At 39.7% G+C, this 22,454-nt stretch overlaps 1 protein-coding gene across 1 annotated transcript in view; it reads right to left on the bottom strand.

The window, feature by feature from the left end:
- NUFIP2 (nuclear FMR1 interacting protein 2) overlaps positions 1–22,454 on the bottom strand; it is a 30,726-nt gene extending 8,272 nt beyond the window's left edge. The window contains exons 1-3 of the mRNA XM_044248255.1: positions 22,013–22,454; positions 14,717–16,441; positions 1,592–1,624 (exon numbers count right to left, since the gene is read on the bottom strand). Of these exons, the coding sequence (XP_044104190.1) occupies positions 1,592–1,624; positions 14,717–16,441; positions 22,013–22,295 (2,041 nt within the window). The 5' untranslated portion in view covers positions 22,296–22,454. The remainder of the gene's footprint in view (positions 1–1,591; positions 1,625–14,716; positions 16,442–22,012) is intronic.

Genomic DNA, 22,454 nt, shown 5'->3' with positions numbered 1-22,454 from the left:
CTAACACCAAAAATTTCCAGTTAAGATTGGAAAACTATCAATTCAGTCCTAATTATGACTTATTTCTTTCTTCCTCCAAATTTCCCATAGCACCCCCAGTCTTTATTCTCTGCAATGTGCATAAGCTGAGATTCAGGTGCTATTCTAAATTCTAATTATTTAGCTGTATGCTCCCCCTCTACTGGAGAGGCATTAATTTTATTACATACCATTTCCCCTATCTAAGAACTTTTAAAAGTAATACACGCTTTTAATACAAAATAGGAAACCAATAAAATTTGTCACCTAATGGAAAAGTATAAAGGCCTAAAAATAACTTTAAAGATCTCAAGCTCACCTGAGCCTAATAGTCAATCTAATTTAGTGCAGAGATAATATCCCTTCTAGGACTGTAATAGCCATCCCCTAGCAACCTGCCATGAAGATAATGCTAGCTCTTAATAAGTAATAGCCATTTTACAGTAAATATAGGAAGTCTAATTTTGCAGAGTATATTTTCTAGTCTTTTTCTCGTTTGCCTTTGAATAAAAAGGGACACAGAAAGCAACTCAAAATAATTCAGGAGGTTGCTAGTTATCTTCACAGCTGTGTTAGACAAGTAAGACCTGACCTAAGTATGAGAGAGATGGGAGGAGAAGCAATCCTTGGAAATCAGGGAAACCTACCTTTTTTTTTTAAAAAAGATTTTTATTGTAAGTTATCTCTACACCCAACGTGGGGCTCTAATTCACACCCCTGAGATTAAGAGCCCCATGTTCTTCCAACTGCGCTAGCCACGTGCCCCCAAGGAAATGTACATTTAATCTTGCCACCTTCTAGCTTACACAGTGACCCTTCTCACTTATATTAGCTAGTAAAGTGGATGGGAAATGGATGAAATTCAGTTACAGGGTTCTAAAAGCCCAAATCTATTAGTGACTAGTTCTCCAGACTGAAACTTACCTTATTTCAGGTATTCCACAGCTACCACATTTTAACATATTTAGGAAAGCACACAATTAGGATAACCCAATTTGATTTTTTTTGAAAATTCCAAACAATCCAGATGTGGATTATTCAGTTCCTTTGCTTTCCTGCTATTCACATCTTATACATGTGGTTCATGAAGGAAGCTACTTTGCTGTTCTTTATAGATTTTTAACCATCTACTATTTCAGAGAGTATACAGCCCAAATAAGGCTTCTAAAACAGCCAAAATTTTTCTGAACTATGAACTTCAGTTCTTAGAACACCACTTGTCTACCACACAAATACAGATAAAGATTGGCTATAAGTGGAAACACTTACTCATGTTGGTTTCCTACATTAAAAATATTTATGTTGTCTTACTTTCATAATCAGAGGGGGCAAAAATTCATGTTCTTCACCTAGCAGGTGAAGAGTATTTTCATATACTCTTTTCTTTTACAGTGTTAGCCCATGTTTAGCAATCCTGGTATGGTAGCAAATGTATTTTAATTGCAGTTATTAAATAATTCAAAATGTAAAGCCTATTTCCTTGGTGGGTCACTGTTTATGTTATTCCTACCCAAACATAACATATGCTGTAAGTCATTAGTACTAACATTTTAGGTAACCTAACCATTCTTACCTTGCTTCTGCAAATTCCAAACAGATTCCATTTCTGCAAAGAAAAAAAAAACACAAAACCCACAACATTATTTTATACACTAAGTTTTGTAGAGCAAAGTTTAAAGCTATAATTTTCACTTTAAACCTAAAAAACCTAGACTGGGCTAGAGGTAGGGTTGAAATGGCATAGTTCTACTAAATCTTAGACAAAACATTCTTATTTTCTTGGAATTCTCATGAAGTGTCTTTCAGATTGCCTTAAGTTGATAATATAAAGTGAATTACAGGGGCGCCTGGACAGCTCGGTTGGTTAAGTGCCTGACTTCAGCTCAGGTCATGATCCCAGGGTCTCGGATCAAGCCCTATATCAGGCTCTCTGCTCAGCAGGGAGCCTGCTTCTCCCTCTCGGTTTGTGCTCTCTTTTTCTCAAATAAATAAATAAAATCTTAAAAAAAAAAAAAAAAAGTGAATTACCAACTGAAATTAAACTACCAAGAGAGCAATTCTATCTATACAAATAGTGAAGATATGCTGAAGCATGACATAGTTAAAGTGGCACTTTTTGTAACAGCTCACTGTTTTAAAAAATGAAGTATTTTTTGGCAATCCATCATAACCTAATGGTACCCAAAAGTCTTCTGAATAAAGCCCTCAAATTTGATCAAACATGATGCTTAATAGGCCTTATTAAAATTTTACTTAACTCTTTGCTGTAGGGACGCGATTGTGTTCTTCAAACCACACCTACTCTTATTTTTAATCCATAAGGTCAAAATGCCAATCCATACCCATTTATTAGTAAACACAATCCTCATCTGCTCTAATTCCATTGAAATGTGATCACAACGTGCTTACTTTGATAACTTACAGTGAAGAAAATATGCAAATGACCAAACTAGAGTGACATACAGAGAAAAATTCTATCTGAAAGCATTCCAGAAAGCTTCATAGAGGGCTTATTTGAAGGTTTGATGAGTAAGACAATAGATGACTACCATATCACAAGAACCAAAGAACAGGAAAATAGAAATTACAGTATCTTGAAAGGAAATATTCTATTCGGCTTACAATGTAAACAAAGACTACACAGTAACAGGAAAGAACCTAACTATGACTATGGAATAAGTGTTCTTCCCATGGCCATACCACTGTTAATCTGAAGACAAAAAGGAGATTTTCTTCTGTATAACTGGATTTTGTGTAATTGTATTCCATACAATTTATCAGTGGCCAATTATAGTTAAAGAAAAAAAAAAAAAAACAGGAGCTCAGTAAGATAGAATATATCTGGACATGGGTCATAGTTAAGGTACAACATAATCTCTCCCCAGGGCTAAAAGTGTATAAATCTCAAATTATTATTTTTTTGTTTTATGTTTATGGATGGAGGCAGAGAAGGGTAGATCACAGTCTTCCTGCTCCCCTCTATCCCTCATCAAATTCACTCTTAAGTTTTGAAAATTTGTCAGAATTTTATGTTTGGAACAATAGGTTAATTATTCAAACTAATTATCCAAATAACACTGCATTCAAGGTATCACAATAAATGCCCAATTAGGGGTGCCTGGGTGGCTCAGTGGGTTAAAACCTCTGCCTTCAGCTCAGGTCATGATCTCAGGGTCCTGGGATGGAGCCCTGCATCGGGCTCTCTGCTCAGTAGGGAGCCTGCTTTTCCCTCTTTCTCTGCCTGCCTCATTGCTTACTTGTGATCTCTGTCTGTCAAATAAATAAATAAAATCTTAAAAAAAATAAATGCCTGATTAAACAAAACCTGGGAAATAATACACTAGTTATCACTTGGTCCAAGAGCATAGAAGGACGCTATGGGCTTTCAATCACTGGACAGGGGCACCTGGGTGGTTCAGTTGGTTAAGCGTCTGCCTTGGGCTAAGGTCATGATCTCAAGTTTTGAGATCAAGCCCCTGCCACTGGGGTCCCTGCTCAGTGGAGAGTCTGCTTCTCCCTCCCCCCCTCCCCTTGCTTGTGCTCACTTTCTCTGTCAAATAAGTAATATTAAAAAAAAAAAAAATCACTAGACAGATACCCATCCAAAGATTGGCAAGAAAACCTCCATCTCCTAGGTCTAAGGGGAGAGAATTGTGATCAATTTAATCTGGAAAAAAGAAGATAAAGCAGGAAGGTTATTCTAGTCATGACACTCGTATCTATCACTCTAATTTCTATTAGTTTCAGACAATTAGGAATAGTTGAAATGGTCTTTAGAGCCGTTATCCTAAACATTTCTGTACTTCAGAATGGCTTATTTTAAGAAGTCCAAAGATCAGCCTTTCCTTGGTTGACCTGACTTCAAAAACATTAATCCAACACAAATGTTTTTTCTTTTAGTGAAAGTACAGAAATCCACATTTTCCAACAAATAAATTCCTGAGTTCTGTATGTATTGATTATTTAATGCTCACTACTGTTAAGTCTGTTTAATGTAAAGATAAATGTGTATTTAGTTATATTATGTTGAAAAAATCGAAACTTTCCCTTTTGACCCACCTATGGTTTAACATTTCCTTTTCTCCTCCCCCATCACGAACCTCAACCTGCCTCTTACCCTGCCATCATATTTTGGTGCAGGAGATGGGGAGGGACTACACTCAAGAGTCCAGAGAAGTACTTCAGTACTTTTAAATTTCAAAATACAACTGTTTGAAACCACCCAAGCTCTTTAATGGATTGAAATCATTTCCTTAGCTTAATCCTGATTTGGTTTTAGGTTTTAAACATAGATTTTACATGACTTCTGGTAAGAAAGTCTTATTACACTGAAATACGGGCTCTGGAGCAGTGAATTTGATTATGCTTTCTGAGGAAGGTAAAGGGATGTATGACCTAGCTAAAAAATTAGCCATGGCCAACCAAGCTTGTAGCAAGAAATAAATCAACGTTATCCGAAATGCTGAACTGAGAAATTAATGCAACCCCCCTTCTAGTTATTTAATATTAAATACTTCTATAACTAGTAGCAACTTGATGTCCTTGATTAGAATTTTAAGTTTCTATGGAACTTAACTGAAGATCAGAAAGAAGGGAATAAATCAAATATTGTTTGCATGATTAACAAGAACCTAGTAATAGAGAATACATAGGAAAGGAGAAAATTGTATTTTTGACCTTTTTGAAGTTACAAAAGTCTCCATGCAGATTCTAAATACAAAACGAGTTACTTTGTTTAACTGTTTTAACTACCATAAGAGAAGCTGAACAAAGTAAGGCACATTCAACTATACAGTGTCATAACACAGTCTACTTCTAATACTGCCCTCATAATCTCCCCCAAAATCTTTTACTTCCCAGTTCTTTTTAAAGTTGGATCCCAGGGGCACCTGGGTGGCTCAGTGGGTTAAAGCCTCTGCCTTCGGCTCAGGTCATGATCCCAGGGTTCTGGGATCGAGCCCCGCATCGGGCTCTCTGCTCCTCAGGGAGCCTGCTTCCTCCTCTTTCTCTGCCTGCCCCTCCGTCTACTTGTGATCTCTGTCTGTCAAATAAATAAAATCTTAAAAAAAAAAAGTTGGATCCCAGAACCCAATTGTGCAAATAGTTATTGAGAAATGGCCACAGGAAGTCATGGTTTCTGCTTTGAAAATATACCAAAGTAGGTGATTTTGTTAAAATTCTGCAATTTAGACTGCCACCATCCAAATGTTAAATTTTACCATATAAAATTTTTCAAATATTTAGTTACACAACCTCATCAGGAAAGAAAATTTAATATTCAATTCAATTTTCAATTTTGAAAATATTGAAATTTAATATTCAATTCGATTTTCTAAAGCAGACTACACTTCTACTTCCTACATAGCTCCCTATCACAATGCTCCCTGTAGTAGATGTCCAATAACTTAGAAGTTCTAAATTTCAAATAGTAGTTTAAAAACTACTATTTAGGGTCTAGGGATATAGATGTGAAACCAGAAAGGCTCTAGCTCTGTGAGCTTAGTAGAAGAAACAGCTTTTCTAGATAGAAGTATCAACATGCAAACAAACCTTGGTCATATTCAAGTAGGAGGTATGCTAAAGCAGTCAGCAAACTTGATTTCTACCCATTGCCTGTTTTTGCAAGTCAAGTTTTCTTAAAACAGAGTCACACCCATTTTATATATTAGCCATGGCTGTTTTTGTTTACAAGACGGAATCAAGTAAGAATTGCAAGGAGAGACTGACCCCTATTCTGCTACTCAGGGGATAGCACAAAAGCACATACAAAGGAAAATTTCCTATTTAAACCATACAGCTGAAGGGAAGCCACTGAAAATACCTGAGATTATCATACTAAATATCAGTAATAATTGAGGTAACTGCAGAGTATGGGTGAAGTGATAGTACAGTCATCCCCCTTATCAGGAGAGAGGTTCCAAGACCCTTCCCCCCACAACAGCGGATGCCTAAAACTGCAAATAGTACCAAACCCTACATATACTATGTTTTTCCCTACACATACATGCCTATGATAAAGTTTAATTTATAAATTAGGCACAGTAAGAGATTAAAACAATAAAAAACACACTGTAAAAAAAGTTATGTGAGTGTGGTCTCTCTTAAGTGTCTTACTGTACTGTACTTACCATTTTTCTTGTGATGATGTGAGATGAATAGATGTCTAGTGATGAGATGAAGTGAGATGAATGACAATAGGCATTGTGACGTAGCATTAGGCTACTACTGACCTTCTGACGATTCAGAAGGATCATCTGCTTCCAGACCACAGTGACCGTGGGGAACTGAAACCGCGGAAAGCAAAACCACGGATAAGGTGGGACTACTGTACAGAAAAAGAGCCCAGTAAATGTTACTGCAAAAGTGAAGAAATTAGGACAGTTGTATTAGAGATAGAAAGGAAAAAAATGGGTATTTTAGAGACAGGATCCATATAACCTAATCATCAGGGTTTGGAAAAAAATGAATTCAGTGTTATATACAAAGACTAGAGTGATGATGTTGAATATATGTGGTTTGAACTCAGAGTAAAAGCAGTTGAAGTTTTGAGCTTAATACACAGTGACAGAATTGGATGAGATTACTCAGAGGAGTTTGAGTAGCATGAAAGGGAGACTGAAAGAACACCAACATTTGAGAAAAAGAGAATGATACCAGGCAGGTTATGCTGAAGATGTAAAAAGGAGGAAAGTGAGTAGTTATGGAAATGCAAATTAGAGAATTTAGGGAGGGAGTGTTCAACTACGGCAATTCTTATTCAAAGTTAAGACTGTTAACTTTCTAGTCACTCTCTTTTTCCCTAGCTAGGTGTCACTGCCTTGTTCAAGCAGTGGTACCTTACGGAACATTTCTGCCGTGTAATCTTTTTTTAAGAGGCTTCTCTCACCCTCAATCGGGTCTCACTTTCTATCTTCTACCCCATGGCTATCGTTCTCTCCCTCTAAAAATATAAATCTGAAAGGGACCAAAACATTTCAATGAATTCTCACGGTCTACAGAGACTAGATCTGTTCACTTGTATAAAATTTCCAGCATTTGACACAGCTGTACATCAATAAATAAACTGGACAACTAAATTAAAGATTTTTAAACTTGTATCACTCACTTTCCTTGAATCACTCTGAATGACTAGCATGTTCAAGTATTATTTCATTTCCTCCACCTAAAATAGTTATGACTTTCCTTGTACAATAAATAAACCAATTTCCACTTCTTTTTAAATCCTGACTAGCCTTCTCTGACCCTCCCACCCCCCTTAGGAGTTTCTCTATGTTCCACACACATTTTATGTATTTTTCTACAGAGCAGTGACACTAGTATGTATTTCCTTCCATGTATGTTTCCCTATTAGACTGAATTCCTTAAAGACATGAATACTCTCTTTTCATCTACTTATCACAATTGCTTCCCACAGAGCTTGGTGCTATATGTAAATATTTGAACAAAATACTACTCATAAATCAGTCAGGAAGCAAAAATATAACAAAGTAGTATTATGTCCATTGAAACCGATATTCAACCATTTTTAACCTACAAAAACAGCAACTACATACGGTCCAACAAATAAATTCTGCATTTAATTCTCCGAAGAAAAAGACTAAAGCTAAGGTTTAAAGGTTAAACTTGAGACTTTTTTTTTTTAAACTTTTAAAATTGAATGATACTATTGTCCCCATCTAATATTAACATTTAAGCGGCTCCTGGGTGGCTGTTGGTTAAGCATCTGAATCTTGGTTTGTGCTTAGGTCATGATCAAGTCCCACCCTGGGCTCTGTGCTGGGCTAAGAGCCTGCTTAAGATTCTTTCTCTCTCTGGCCTTCCCCATCTTCCCTGCCCTCACACACTTCCTCTCTTTACAAAAATAATAATAATAATAATAATAATAATAATAAACAATCCTAAAAAAAATGTTCTGAAAACATTTAAACTTCTTAAAGATTTATTTATTTATCTGAGAGAGCAAACGAGCGAGCATAAGCAGGGGAGGAGGGTTGGAGAGGGACAAGCAGGCTCCCCAACGAGCAGGGAGCCTGATATGGGGCTTGATCGCAGGACCCTGGGATCATGACCTGAGCTGAAGGCAGACACTTAACCAACTGAGCCACCCATGCACCCCAAAAATATTTAAACATTTTAAAAAGCACATGTCTCAGGGCATGTGACTGGATGGCTCTGGATGGCCCAGTCAGTTGGGCGGCCAATTCCTGATTCTGGCTTTGGTCATGATCTCAGGGTCATGGGATTGAGCCCTGTGTCCAGCTCTGTGCTGACAGTCTCCTCAAGATTCTGTCTCCCTTTCCCTTTGCCCCTACTCAAGCACACACTCCATCTAAATATTAAGTTTTTAAAAAGTCTAAAAACCAAAATAAAAAGCATGTCTCCCCACCAAAAAAGGAAGTCAGTCAAATTTAAGGCTAAAAAAGAGGACTGCCACAATTGAGAACCTCCCGAGCCAGGTCAATTTACCACTTGATGCTTCATGTCAATTTACCACTTGATGCTTCATCAATGATGCCTACCTTATCACCTTGTTTTGCTATTCTGATTTCCTTCCTCAACCACTCCAAAGTACCTCCCTATTCTTTTGCAAAGAAGACTGTCAGAATCTTCTCCCCACCCTTTTCTTTTCCATTTTTGACTATACCAGAGAATTAAAAGCTTACCTTTGTTTAAAAAATGTTAGGGGCATCTGCCTGTCTCAGTTGGTGGAGTGCATGACTCTTGGTCTGGGGTTGCGAGTTCTAGCCCCATGCTGGGGGTAAAGATTACTTAAAAATAAAATCCTAGAAAAAAATTTTTTTAAAAGTAACCTCTACACCCTATGTGCAGCTCAAACTCACAAGCCCTAGACTGACTGAAGTAGTTAGAAGTCATCACCTTTTCAGGAGATACTTAAAACTCTTCATTGGATCAATTTCAATCTTATATTCCCAATTTGGAGTTACACCCAACCAGACTAAATAGAACTGTCTGGACCACCTCTAAATATATACATTAGAAACTTGGAATATATACATTATTATGTCTATACATACATATGTATATATAATTATTATTATATATACATATTATTATTATATATACATACTATATTATACATATATATGTATATATTATTGTTATGTCTAAATATATACATTACAAACTTTTGAGTTCTGGTTCATTTCTACTTCTATGCTTATTCTAATCCAGTTTACTCTGAAGGTAAAATATCAAATTCAAGTTGCTTGGCATAATGAAACTGCTATTACTAACATAGTAATAGACAATTTCTGCTTTTATAGCATGGGTGGTTCTTCCCTCACTTTCAGGAAGTAAGCTAATAAAATCTGGGAGTTAAATTTTACCTTCTATAAATTCTTTACAAGTTACCTTTCAGACTAATACCAAAGTAAATTCATTACTATTGCACTCATAAAAGCAGACTTAATGAAAAATCAAGCATCTTAATACGGATGCTAAATGGTAAGTCACTAGGAAAAAAAAACATCTCACAATCACGTTAAATTGTTACAAACATTCCTGTATGTCCCATATTATAGAGGGGGACAAAAGGATCCTTCCCCAATCTAAGAAATTCAACTATGGCTGAAACCAAATTCAAATCTTTAGGCACCTGTAGTTAAGATTATGAGAAAGACAGCTGTGATGCCATAAGCAATCACGAAACAGTAATAGTAAAATGCAGTAAAGGTGAAAATACTTGTTCAACATTGTGTTTAAAAAAGAAAATTTAGTATTCAGATGCTTCTGTAAACAAAAGTCCTCTTTCCCTTTGATGGATTAACCGTAACTTGTCTCCTGCCTCCTCCTACCCTGTAGAACAACTTCCTCACTCCCAAACCTAAAATCCCTTTTTTTTAAAAAAAGATTTTATTTATTTATTTGACAGAGAGAGATCACAAGTAGTCAGAGAGGCAGGCAGAGAGAGAGAGGAGGAAGCAGGCTCCCTGCTGAACAGAGAGCCCGATGCGGAACTCGATCCCAGGACCCTGAGACCATGACCTGAGCCGAAGGCAGCGGCTTAACCCACTGAGCCACCCAGGCGCCCCTAAAATCCCCTTTTTAAACTAAGTATTTATCTTCAGATAAGCAATACATCCATATGACTACAAATACAAATGGGAAAATCTCATTACTCCTCTGCCTAGACTATTCTAAGAGCTCATTAGAAAAATGCTTTCCAATCTGCCTTACAAATTGGTGCCACATTAATCTACCTGAATGCAGGTCTATAATACCAACTCAGTTTTTCAAGCTCTTCAGTAAAATAAAACAAAGGCTGATGTACTATTTTATAAATTTAGAAGCCCAGACTTAAGGACAACAAATGATTTTTTACAAGTACACAGAAATTAGGAACATTTTGGCATTCATCCGTCTCCCGTGAAGTTTAAGTCACTTCCATTCCACCAGCCCATCTCCCTGATATTCAGTGGCTTTCCACCTGCCTCCAGACCGACCTGATGATCTGACAGCAACTTACCTTCTTTCTCTTTTATGTCCCCTCACCATAACCAAAGCAGAACCCTTTCACTGTTTACATTTACTCAGAATTCTCCAACTTGTCTATTCTTTATTTTCCTCTTATCTGCATTTCCACATGTCAAAAAATCTTCCCCTGTCCATCAAAACTCATATTAAATGCTGCTGCCTCCATGAAAACATACCCTGCCTTTACTCTTCCCACCTTTACTCCATTAAAAATTCTCCTTCCACTGAAGTCTTCTATTTATATCTGTATACACTTAAAATCTTGCCTGATAAACTTGTGTACTTTTGCCTCTACTTAAGCTCTACAAAGAAAAAGACTCAATCTTGCAAAGTCTTCCATAACTAAGTACTTTGCCTATAAATACATAAGTGAAAGGAAAACACACACACAATTCCTGCACAACTGTGTCAGAGAAAAGAAAAAAAGGATTAAGCTGAAGAAAGCTCTCTAGATTTCGAGTTCTCAATCCCAGCAGGCAGTGAGAACCACCTAGGAAGTTAAAATACATTTTAATTCCAGGGTGTAGGCCAGATCTAGTGAATTCAAATCATTTATGCTAATAACCTATAAGTAACAGAGAAACAAATTTTTAAAGTTTTATACTGCAGCGCCTGGTGTCCCCTTAAGTATATTTTATACTAGATAACTGCCATGCTGACTCACTTCAACCACCAAGAATTACACCTTATTTTATTCATCTCCCCTTGCATCTCTACATGCTGGATAAAATTTACCATATCAAATTATTTTTTCATGAATACTACAAAAATACAAGCATTCTGAACGCTTGATAACCTTCAGCACAGTATTAAGCAAGATAAATCAACCTGGTTTAAACACTGACCAAACACACAACTCACATCAACCTACCTTATTTCAACAGATTTGGCTTCAAATGACTTTTCTGAGTCAAATAACTTCAAATGACCATTTCAAAATCAAAGATTCACCTCAAAAAGTTAGGGTCTACTAAATGCTTTAAAGGAGGCAACAGCTGTCTGTCCTGTACGTGCATTAAAAGCTATCACTCTAACACAATGAAGTATCAATGAGCAAAATGTTAGGTACCTGGAATTTGCTCTTGACACTCCTACCAAAGAAACTCTGAAGGTAGGTTAAACAAGAACGACTAAGCTTTTTAAATGTTCAGGCTGGACGATGGGTACTTTGGGGTTCATTATAGGTTCCACTTTTGAATATAAATTTTTTCATGGCCAATTTAAAAAGGTAACACTTTAAAGTTCACCCCTTAAGTGCCACTTGAGAAAAATAGAAAACAGGACCCATGTCTCACCATACATATTAATACTACTATGTAATGGTACAATATTCCTCCAGATAATATAAAGATTAACCCTCCTGTTTCTTAAGGAAAGTTAATAGCATAACATGTATCATAAGCTAAAAGAAAAATCCCAAGAGTTGTAATTCCCACCAATCCCTTTTTTATGCCTCATGTATCTATCTTTATTTCATATCCTCAAATGTACTGAACATACTTCCAAGGCTGCAAGTAATTCATGTTTAATCTAAAAAATGCACCATTCCTACTGAACTTACTAAGCACCCTCTTACCTACTATTTCCAAATAAAGTTGTTGAAGAACTTATTTTTGAAGTTAGGAGGTATGCATAAGAACTTCTATTCCTGAGCCTAACTAACTTTGTAAGTGATCGCCTTTGAACGTTTAAAGAGAAGACTACACTAAAGGACCAAAAAAAATACAGGTGCTCTTTTAAAGGATATTCCAGTAAGCCCAACTGATTACCTTCTTTAGAGTTTAACTTAAAAAAAAAAAAAAAAAGGCAAGCCAGCCTTCACTTATAAGAACTTCAGATCTTCAAAAGGTTGTAATTCAAAACAAATTCAAAGAAAAGAGAAATTAGTGACCTAATGAACCAATCCACATTTGGCAGTAATACAAAGAACCCGCCACTTTAGGAACTAACTGAACTGAATGTTACCCATTGTTGGGGGGAGGGGGGATGCAGCAACAACACAATCAATACCAATTTAATCTCAGTAATATTCAACTACAAAACTCAAATTGATGCACTTCACTAAAGCAAATCATTCGTTAATATTAGCAAAATTAAATATAACTGCATCCATGTAGGGGCATTTAGCTCATCTAAATACCACTGATTTCATGTCTAGTTAGCCTACCTATATGGAAAATGCCTACAGAATACCTAGAAATAAATTGGAGTTAATACTCCCATTTAAAAAGGCTTACAAGGGGCGCCTGGGTGGTTCAGTGGGTTATAGCCTCTGCCTTCGGCTCGGGTCATGATCCCAGGGTCCTGGGATCGAGCCCCGTGTCAGGCTCTCTGCTCAGCAAGGAGCCTGCTTCCTCCTCTCTCTCTGCCTGCCTCTCTGCCTACTTGTGATCTCTGTCAAATAAATAAATAAAAATCTTTAAAAAAATAAAAAGGCTTACAATTCACCACAATAAAAATCTATATAAAACTAGGAGCCACTTAATGGAACAACTTGTCCCAGACTTTTTCACAGGCTGTGGAAGAAAACCAGATATCCTCTCAGGTTCACATACTGACCACCAATACAAAATACTCAGGTAAAGATTTTCCCAGTAAAAGTCTCTGGAGGGCCGATGGCACAGAAGATATCACCAGAAACGCCAACTCCCCCAGCAGAATTTAACTTATAATTAACCACAAGTCTTAAGAAACTATGCAATTTTTTTGGTCTTAACTTTCCTAAAAACATCCACTTCTTGGTCAATTCATTTATTTCCAAACAGCAGTGCTGGAGAAAAAAGTGAAGACAGGTAATTTTATCTGCCAGGATTTCTACTCCTAAACTCCCATAAGGCAATACTACTACTTACTCCCATTTTTTAAAAAGAAGAAAAATAGTAAAAGGACATCTGTTCATTTTACTAATGTCTTCCAGTTTGCAGATAAGGTAAGGTATGCAGAGGCGGCAATTTGCTTAAAAGTCACATAAATAGCTTTGTTATTCATCTCCGAGGCAGTGATTCTTCCAGGGAGAATATGGGAATTACCTCATCCCCACTATATGATATGGTGCCCCTTCCTTGCAGTTCCAGGTCACTGCCTAAATGAGCCAATACTAAAAATGGGAATGTGCAGCGTATCTTAGGTATGTGTATGCACACATGGGGTATAGATTTCTGTTAGGGGAGGAGGGGAATATGGAAATGGAAGACTGAAAACTACTGTTCTCAAAAGTATCAAGGTTGTAAACATCATTCACTAAGCCTTGTTATTTGCTGTAGATATTTAAATAAGTTATGCCATACAGCAAATTTTTAAGACACAAATAGCGGCAGAGCCAGATAAGCACCGGACTCTGGATTTCAGCGCAAATAATGACCTCAGGGTCCTGCTAAGCCCAGAGGTGGACTCCCTGCGGGGAGTCTGTATATCTCCCTCTCCCTCTGCCCCTCCCCACCCGTGCTCTCTCTCTGAAATAAATTAATTTTAATTTAAAATAAGACACCAAGAAACCATATTCTAAAAAAAGTTATGGGCATGAATTTGAAAGATATCTGATTCCTTTTTTAAACACAGGCTTCGGGGCTATGAAAAGTACAGACTCCGAGTGCCTGGTTCTACAATGACTGGGCTTGCTGTTGCAGTTATCAAAATTCTTTTCCAGTTACCATTCAGCACCCATTATTTCTTTGTGTAGAAGAGAAAATAGTTTGACACTCCCATCTTTTTGGACTCCTCCTCAAAAACACTGCTCCTACTCATTTTACACGTATTAGAACTATCAAGTAAGCTCACTAATAAAGAAGCGTATGATATAAAAAGCAAAGGAGAGGGAACATCTGTTCAAAGAAAAATTTTAAAAACAACCCAAGAGAAAATATGTCATCCCTTTAGGCACAACCCCACCCTTCTTCACTCTTTGAACTAAGTGTAGGAAGTCAAATATACTGTGTATATTATGTATATGTTTGTGTGTGTGTATATATATATATATATATTTTTTAATGCTTTTAAGTTGAAAAAAAATTTTTTTCTTCAAAATAGTACTATTGCCGAAGACCCTGAATTAGTTTATCAGCAGCTTTATCCACTGTTGTCAACTTAGTTCACAAATTCTTCAAGAATCTCCTAGTAATTTCCAAAATTCACCCTTAATACACCAGCTAATAAATATAAGTTAAATCGACCAGTAAGAATCTTTATATAAGAAAAAACGAGTTACCTTTAGTGTGATATACAATAGCAGCCCTCAGGTCAAAAGAACCCCAGCTATCATTTCTTTCTAGGCCTCTCTGGTATCTCTGTTCTTTGGCGGAGCCTAACAAAGTGTTCGTAGGAGACGCCAGAGGATTTTGATTTTCTATCTCGTAGTCCTTTGAGAGAAACACTAAAGCACCTTGACTACTGGTGTCTGCTTTTTGCAGGTCACCTATATGACTGGGTTCCAAGGATAAGGCTCCACTCTCACTAGTAGTCCCAGATTTTAGAATGCTACCCAGAACTTGAGGACTAGTCCGTTTTTCCAGCTCATAAGCCTTGGGAAACACAGGATGCTCAGTTCCTGAGGGGATTATTTCAGCACCCTGTGAAACCAAAGTGGCAGGATATTCCCCTTGAAATGTCACCTCCATCACTTTATGATCTGATGACTTCCCAATAACAGTCTCAGGGCCAGCACTGGGCTCATTTATAAATGATAAACCCCACTGATTCTGGAAGATATCCCCCAGGTTTTGCTGATCTGTTTGAGAGGGCAGATCCACTTGTGCTGTGCTCAACAGCACAGTTTGCATATTTGAAGGATAGATAAAAAGGCTAGATTTAATTTGTTCAACAGCTGCTGAAGTCAGACTCATGTCCTGGAGAACTGAATCAGTCCCAGAAGAGACGGGTGTTAGAGTATTAGCAGCAGTAGTTAGCAGTGGCTGACCCCCTGGAGAATACACACTTGCATCAGTCCCTGCTAAAACAGGCCCATTAGAAAAGTTGGCCGAAGTAACAGATTTCAGCGCTGACATAGGGACCTGGGATAACCGACTTGAAGATTGGGTCGGAGTTTCCCCAGTAGATGACGAAGAGGATGAAGATGAAGATGGCGACACGGAAGAATTCTGTACAGTTTTGTTGAGGTTTTCCTTAACTTTGCTTGCATAACTTATTTTAGGAACTATTTTAGCGCTGCTATTGTCCACTGGAAAAACTGGGGGTGGTTTAAATAGGGTCCACGAGTCCTCTTTGGAGGTAACAGCAGAAGCATGCTTTCCTTTGGGCCGATCATCAAACTTTTTGCTGCTCACACCAGGTTTAATATCAGAGCTTTTCCGCAGTATATCACCCACAGCAGGTTTTCCTCGATTTGTTCCTCCAGGCCCAGTTTCATACTTCCAAATGGGCTTTGAACCATCTACTCGATTTCCCTTTTGTTCACTGTAGTCAGGCTTGAAAGTTTCAAGTCCCTGTTTTAAGGATGGGACACTGGTCTCTTGTTGCATTATTTTGTCCTGAACTAAATTAAGGTTTTCACAACCCTTGGCACTATTGCGCCTAGCTTTCCTTTTTTTAGGAGTGGTATATCCGCTCTCAGATCCACTACCATCATTATCTGCTCCTTTGCCCATATAACCATTAGTAATATAGCCAGAATTATTTGTTACAACACCATTTGGAATTGCTACTGTATCAGTCTTGTCTACAGACTGGTTCTCTCCAGATTTATTTTCATAAGATTTCCCATTCTTTTTGTCCATACTGTTTTTCTGCATGAAATTCCTGGTTTTAATTCCTGCTTTCCCAAAGGTGCTGGCCTTTACAGTCTGCTTCAGATTAGTGTCTACAACTTGTTGGTTGCCATTGAGGACCCTGGAAATAGGGCTGGTAGCTTCATCAGAACCCAGGCTCTTTAAAGATATTTCTCTTTCTCCAGCATTACCATTTAGTTCACCATAGCCTAGAGGGGGGAAAAAAATTTTTTTTTTAAAAAACAATTACAATATACAGATTACAACAGTCTAACTTTTTTAAAAAAGATTTTATTTATTTGACAGACAGAGATCACAAGTATGCAGAGAGGTAGGCAGATAGAGAGATAGAGAGGAAGAGAAGCAGGCTTCCCGCTGAGCACAGAGCCCAATGAGGGGCTTGATCCCAGGACCCTGGGATCGTGACCTGAACTGAAGGCAGAGGCTTTAACCCACTGAGCCACCCAGGCACCCCAACATTTAAAGACCCTATGCTAAAAAAAAAAAAAATAAAAATAAAGACCCTATGCTATGAGCATTAGCTTGACTATCTGTTATTATTTCACAACTACGAGAAAACACTTGTGAGCCCCGTGAAGTCTACCAAGCAAGAGACTGAACTAAGCTGGAATTCAAACCAAAGTCTGAGGTCAGGAAGAACAAGACCTCTTAAGCTGTATGCCATACTCTCTCATCTAACAGAATCAACTTTCCCATTGTTCTCACAGGCTGTTGTAAAATTTCCTTTACAATTAAGAGCAGAGCTACCCTCTGGGCAAAAATCAAGTTATGTTGATACATTAATTGTATATTACAGTAGAATTAAAAAATCTCTTTCTAGGGCCACCTGGGTGGCTCAGTCAGTTAAACATCTGCCTTAACTCAGGTCCTGATCTCAGGGTCCTGGGATTGAGCCCCACATCATCAGGCTCCTTGTTCAGCATGGAGTATGTTTCTCCCTCCGACAACTAACTGTCTACCCCTCCCCTCTGCTCGTGCTCTCTTGCTCTCTCTCAAATAAGTAAAATCTTAAAAAAAAAAACCCTTTCTATGAACCCATAAATGGCTGGTAGTCACCATAAGCAGTTTCTACTGCATTCTGCTGAAGAAAAATCTACTACCTGTGAACTTTTTCTACAGTAGTCTTGAATTTAACATTTCCCAGACATTAGATCACACTATTTATGTATGAAACCAAAATACCTATGTACCAGTGTTTCTAACTCTTTTAAGATACATTTTTTTCATTTTACATCTGGGTAAGAAGACTCTCAGAGAAATTAACGTGCCCAAGTCACAAAGTAAAGAACTGGAAATGTGAACTACAGTTTACCTAACATAGTTTCCCATTACTATGTAATACTGCCTACAAGTGATGCAATATTATTTACTAACAAAACTACAATGAAAGTTATTTAATTTATTTAAATATTTTATTTATTTATTTGAGAGATATAGCTAGAAGGAACACAAGCAGGCGAGTGGGCAAGGAAGAAGCAGGCTTCCCGCTGAGCAAGAAGCCTAATGTGGGGCTTGTTCCCAGAACCCTGATCATGACCTAAGCCAGAGACAGACATCTAATGACAGAGCCATCCAGGCACCATAAAAGGTATTTAACTTTAAAACGTGTTATGGTGTTCAAGTTTCAAACTTTCAACTGCCATAAACAGTTTATTACTATCTGTTATTCAAGTAGGCTAACAACAGTTTTTTCCCATTTCCTTACCAGTTAAACAGTGATATTAGTTATCCACCTTTCTATGAAAAGTTCCCAAAAGCATTTTGAGGTCAAGTAATTAGAAACAGATACATAACAGAAGGATGCACACAAATTCATTTAAGGGAGTTTTTCAAGGGATTGAGGAGGGGCATCCAATCAGAATACCAAGTAATTTGCCTTTGTCACTTTTATTCATTCGTTCTTGTGGGTCTTTAGCCTGAAGGCTAAAAGGAATGTGAGCTGTATATTCTTGTTTTGAAATTGTTTTAATTCCCAATACAGTAAACATCCATAGATACATAACCCACAGTAAAAGCTCTTTGTGAATTTTAAAAGCATATGGGATCTAAGGTTTTTTTGTTTTGTTTTGTTTTAAACAAGTGTGAAAACCATTGTTTTAAAATACCTTCATGTGGAATAGAACAGTCTGGGAAGATGCACAACAGGACTTACTATAATTTTAAGGCACTCATTTTGTATCAGAGAAAAAGATAAGGATGCTACGAATGAACAAAAAAAAGCATTTTCTCCCACTGTATTAACTTTCAGAAAATAACTCACGACTATAATCGTTCCTAAGATGCAGTGGCACAAAATTTGTACCACAAAAAAATTTATTTTGTTAAAGCTCTTTTGCAGAGTTGTATTTAAATTTTTTTGACTGCTGAAAGTGTTTTTAGGATAGCCAATCAAATCAAATTTTTGGTGGAAAAATTCTAACTATGAAACTACTAGTAAAGAAGAGACCATTCCTTAGGATGTTTTCTGAAAGTTTCTTTTTTTTTTCTTTAGAAAAGCAGCAAGTTCCTAAATAGAGGCTCTCATTGTTTTTAACAGATCCAAGTTTACCTGTGTACCCTAGACTAAAACCAAACAAACCAAACAAACAAAAACACTACATACACCATTTCATGCTAACAGGCTAAACAAAGGTTTTGTACTCTTGGGCCTATTAGTCATAACTTTCTCAAAGGTAAGCAGTTTTAAGAAAAAAAAATTCCAATGTCCAAACTAACCAGGACCAAGCCAGGACTTTTAAGTGAACCGGAATAGTTTTTCCTGAAATTACTAATATTTAGTGGTTCCAATATCAGTAATCACCTAACAATTTAATAACAGCTCAAAAACAACCATACTTCCACTCCCAAGTTTTAGTAACAAAAAACATTTCTCATTTAACTGAAGTTTTCAGTTAAGCATCTGCCTTATGCTCAGGTCATGATCTCAGAGCCCTGGTCTAGTGGGGAGACTGCTTCTCCCTCTCCCTCAGCACCACCCCCCCAACCCCATCATGCTCTCTTTCTCTCTCAAATAAAGTCTTTAAAAATATTTTCTATAGAAACTTACACAAAGTGTATGAGACATTTTCTTTTAAAAACTTAGGTATTTAAGAAAAAATGCAAATACCACAGAATCACTGAGAGAAATCAAAGGGCTCTTTGCACTTTCACTATTCAGGTTTGCCATGCTAAAGTATCTAACCCTATTTCAAATGGACTCTGCAAAACTTCAGTCCTAATAAATCTAGCTTTTGGATTAGAAACCCAAATTACTGAACACATTTGGCCCTCTCTTGCGCCCTCTTCTGGTAAAAGAAAACGGGTTCCTCTTTATAGGTTTGTGGGTAATGGGTCATAAAAGCCCACTTCAACATATTACAGACACATTTCAAAAATGCTGTTTTCTTAGTAAATTAGCATTACACACGTTGACGCCACAGTACCGTGACCAGGCCACACATGGAAAACTGTTCATCCCAAATTGTTTACATTCTCTCAAAATCGCTAAGCCCAGTTTCCCCTCTTTATCCTCTTCCTGGATTAGACATACTACTTTGAAGAACGCCAGGGGCTGAATGGTTCAGGGGCTCTTCTGTATGTAGAGAAGATTCCTGCAGGGGTGGGGTATATTAATACCTGACCAACTAAATAAAATTTTCCAATCTGAACAGTAATACTGCTTTATATTCCAAGCAACCACAATAAAGATTTTCTTTCCTCTAAATTGAAAAAGATCTAAGGTTAAAACATTTAGTGATGTATACCTTCTGATAGCTTTCAAACTGTTCCAAACCCGTTAAGATTAATTCCCAATACACGTATATGTTCATTTCTACTGCACACCTGATGTCCCTACCCCCAAAAGCGGAAAATCTGGCATTCCAATTTCAGTCTTCAAATTACATTAAATCTTCAACAGAACAGTAATTTTTCTCCAGCTCTCAGTAACTGTTTGTATCACATCTGATATGCTGGGTTTAACAACCATTTTCTTACCATTCCCTTCATTTCTCTTCCAATTTATAAAGAACCTTTAATTTGTAAAAATCTGCCTGGTCACAAACTTTTAAAGTTCATTTCTTCTCAAATGTTGTCTAAAATGACTTTTACCCTCAATTTAACATTGTTCAAATCAAGAGTTTGGGGCTCGGCATCAATTTGAAAATAGGAAAACACCTTTCCTTTTTACAGGGGAAAAAGCCTCGTCCAAGGCAAGATGGTAGTGAACCAACCGCATGGATGAACCACCTCGTTTCTCCTTTAAGGACAAGAAACAGGGGTCAAAAAAAACCCTCGCCCGCTACCCCATCCAATCATTTTTCTAATCTCGCTCCTCAAAATCACTACCCAAGCCCAGAAAAATGCTGGGGGGCTTGAAAGAGCTAAACAAGCTTTTTTTGTAAAAAAAAATAAGCTGTTAGGAGGAAAGGGCCCAAGTGAAAGCCTGAGAGGCGGAGTCGTGAGCGAACCTGGCAGGAGACGAGGTTCCTGTGGCAGAGAAACTCGTGACCGGGGAGCCTGGTTCCCGCTGGGTACCCCACCCGGCCTTCAGGCACCGCCTCTACCCAAAATGTACCCCCCCCCCAGCCCTCCTGCCCCAAGGAGCGCCGCGGCCGCCACCCGCGGCCTCCTGCTCCTGGCTCCACTTCGAGGCCGGCTCCTCTCCCTGACCGCCCGCGCCTCCCGCTGCACCCGCGAGCGGGAAACGCGGCCGCCGGCGCGCGGGGCCGGGTGAAGGCCGCTCCCCTCGTGGCCGCTTCCCTCCCCCACCCCAACCGCCCCCGCCCCTCACCCCAGGGACCCGCCCGGGGCCGCGCGGCCGCCACCGGGTTACACAACCCGGCCGGCGACGGGGGGAGGGGCGGCCACGGGCCGGGGGCGACGGCGCCCCCGCAGTACGGGGGGGCAAGGCGGCCGCGGGTAGGGATCCCGAGCCCCCCAGCTCCGCCGCGCCGAGCCCCCTCGACACCCTTCCCCCTCCGCTCCTCAGTGGGCCGGAGTCGGTGACAGGAATCGGCTTCCAACATGGCGGACAGGAAGCGGCCCCGCGAGGAGGAGAGAACATTCCAGCCGCGCCGGCTCTGGGGGGAGCGGGCCCGGGGCGCCGGCCTCGCGAGGAGCCGTAAGGGTAGACTGCGGGGTCCGCTGCCCAAGAGGGGCGTCTAGAGATGCAAATGACTCGAGAGACGAGGGGTCCCGGCCGCCCCCCCACGACGGGGAACCCCAAGGCCACAGGTGGGCTTGGGGTGGCGAGTGAGGGAGGACACTTCCTCAACTCTTCCCACCTACCCTCGCCTCGCCGCCTGCAAAAGGGTCTCGCGACACCACCCAAGTCGGGATTCGCTAGGCCTTCTTGAGCTACACCCCGAAGGCTTCTGGTGGGGGGAGCTGTGGTCACCCCAACTCAGGGCCACCAGATTAAGGTTCCTCTGGGGCCTCAGGAAGGTAAACGGGAAAAGAATAGTAAGGCTAGACTTCTAAGGCCGACCCTCCGGGTTTCCCTCCAGCCCGGGCGGGGGCCGGGAAGGTCACACTGGCCTGGTTGGGCCTCTCCCGTGTTGAGGGGAAGGAGAGGGCGCTGCAAACCCCGCGGCCCAGCCCGGGCTTTGGGAGAATGGAAGGGGGCTTCCCCAGACCCGCAGGTCACAGAGACACACAAACACACACACGCACACACACACCACTCCGACCGCGTCCGCGCTTTCCACATCCAGCCCCACCCCCATCTCCCCTACCCCCCACCCTCACTCCCCTTCCCCCACTCGTCCTCCCTCCCAGACCTGTTTTCTTCTTCGGCGTTTCCTGGTGCTGCTGGAGGGCGTGTTTCTGCTCATGTTTCAGCGCCTTCGGCTGGGCCTTGGGGCTGCCCTCGGCTCCATGCTGCAGGTATTGGTGAGGCTGCTGGTGATGATGGTGGTGATGGTGGTTGTGGCTGTGGTTGTAGAAATAATAATGGTGGTGGTGGTGCGGCTGCTGCTGCTGCTGCTGCTGCTGGGGGTGATGGTGCGGATGGTGGTGGCTGTGATGGTGCTGAGGCTGTGGCTGGCCGGGCTTCTCCTCCATTGAAAGCGGCTGGGACTCCCTGGCTGAGGCTGCGGGCTGCTGCACCGTCAGGATCTGAGACTGCTTCTCGGGGCTCACTCAGTATATCTGAGCGCGTCTAGCCAGCGCACTGGTTAACCGAGCGATCCTGCGAGATTGGCAGCGACGCTCCAGCAATCA

The sequence above is a fragment of the Neovison vison genome, chromosome 5 (assembly GCF_020171115.1).
Source record: "Neovison vison isolate M4711 chromosome 5, ASM_NN_V1, whole genome shotgun sequence".
Classification (NCBI taxonomy): domain Eukaryota; kingdom Metazoa; phylum Chordata; class Mammalia; order Carnivora; family Mustelidae; genus Neogale; species Neogale vison.
The sequence above is the reverse complement of the archived record's forward strand: the minus strand, read 5'-3'. Positions and strand labels throughout refer to the sequence as shown.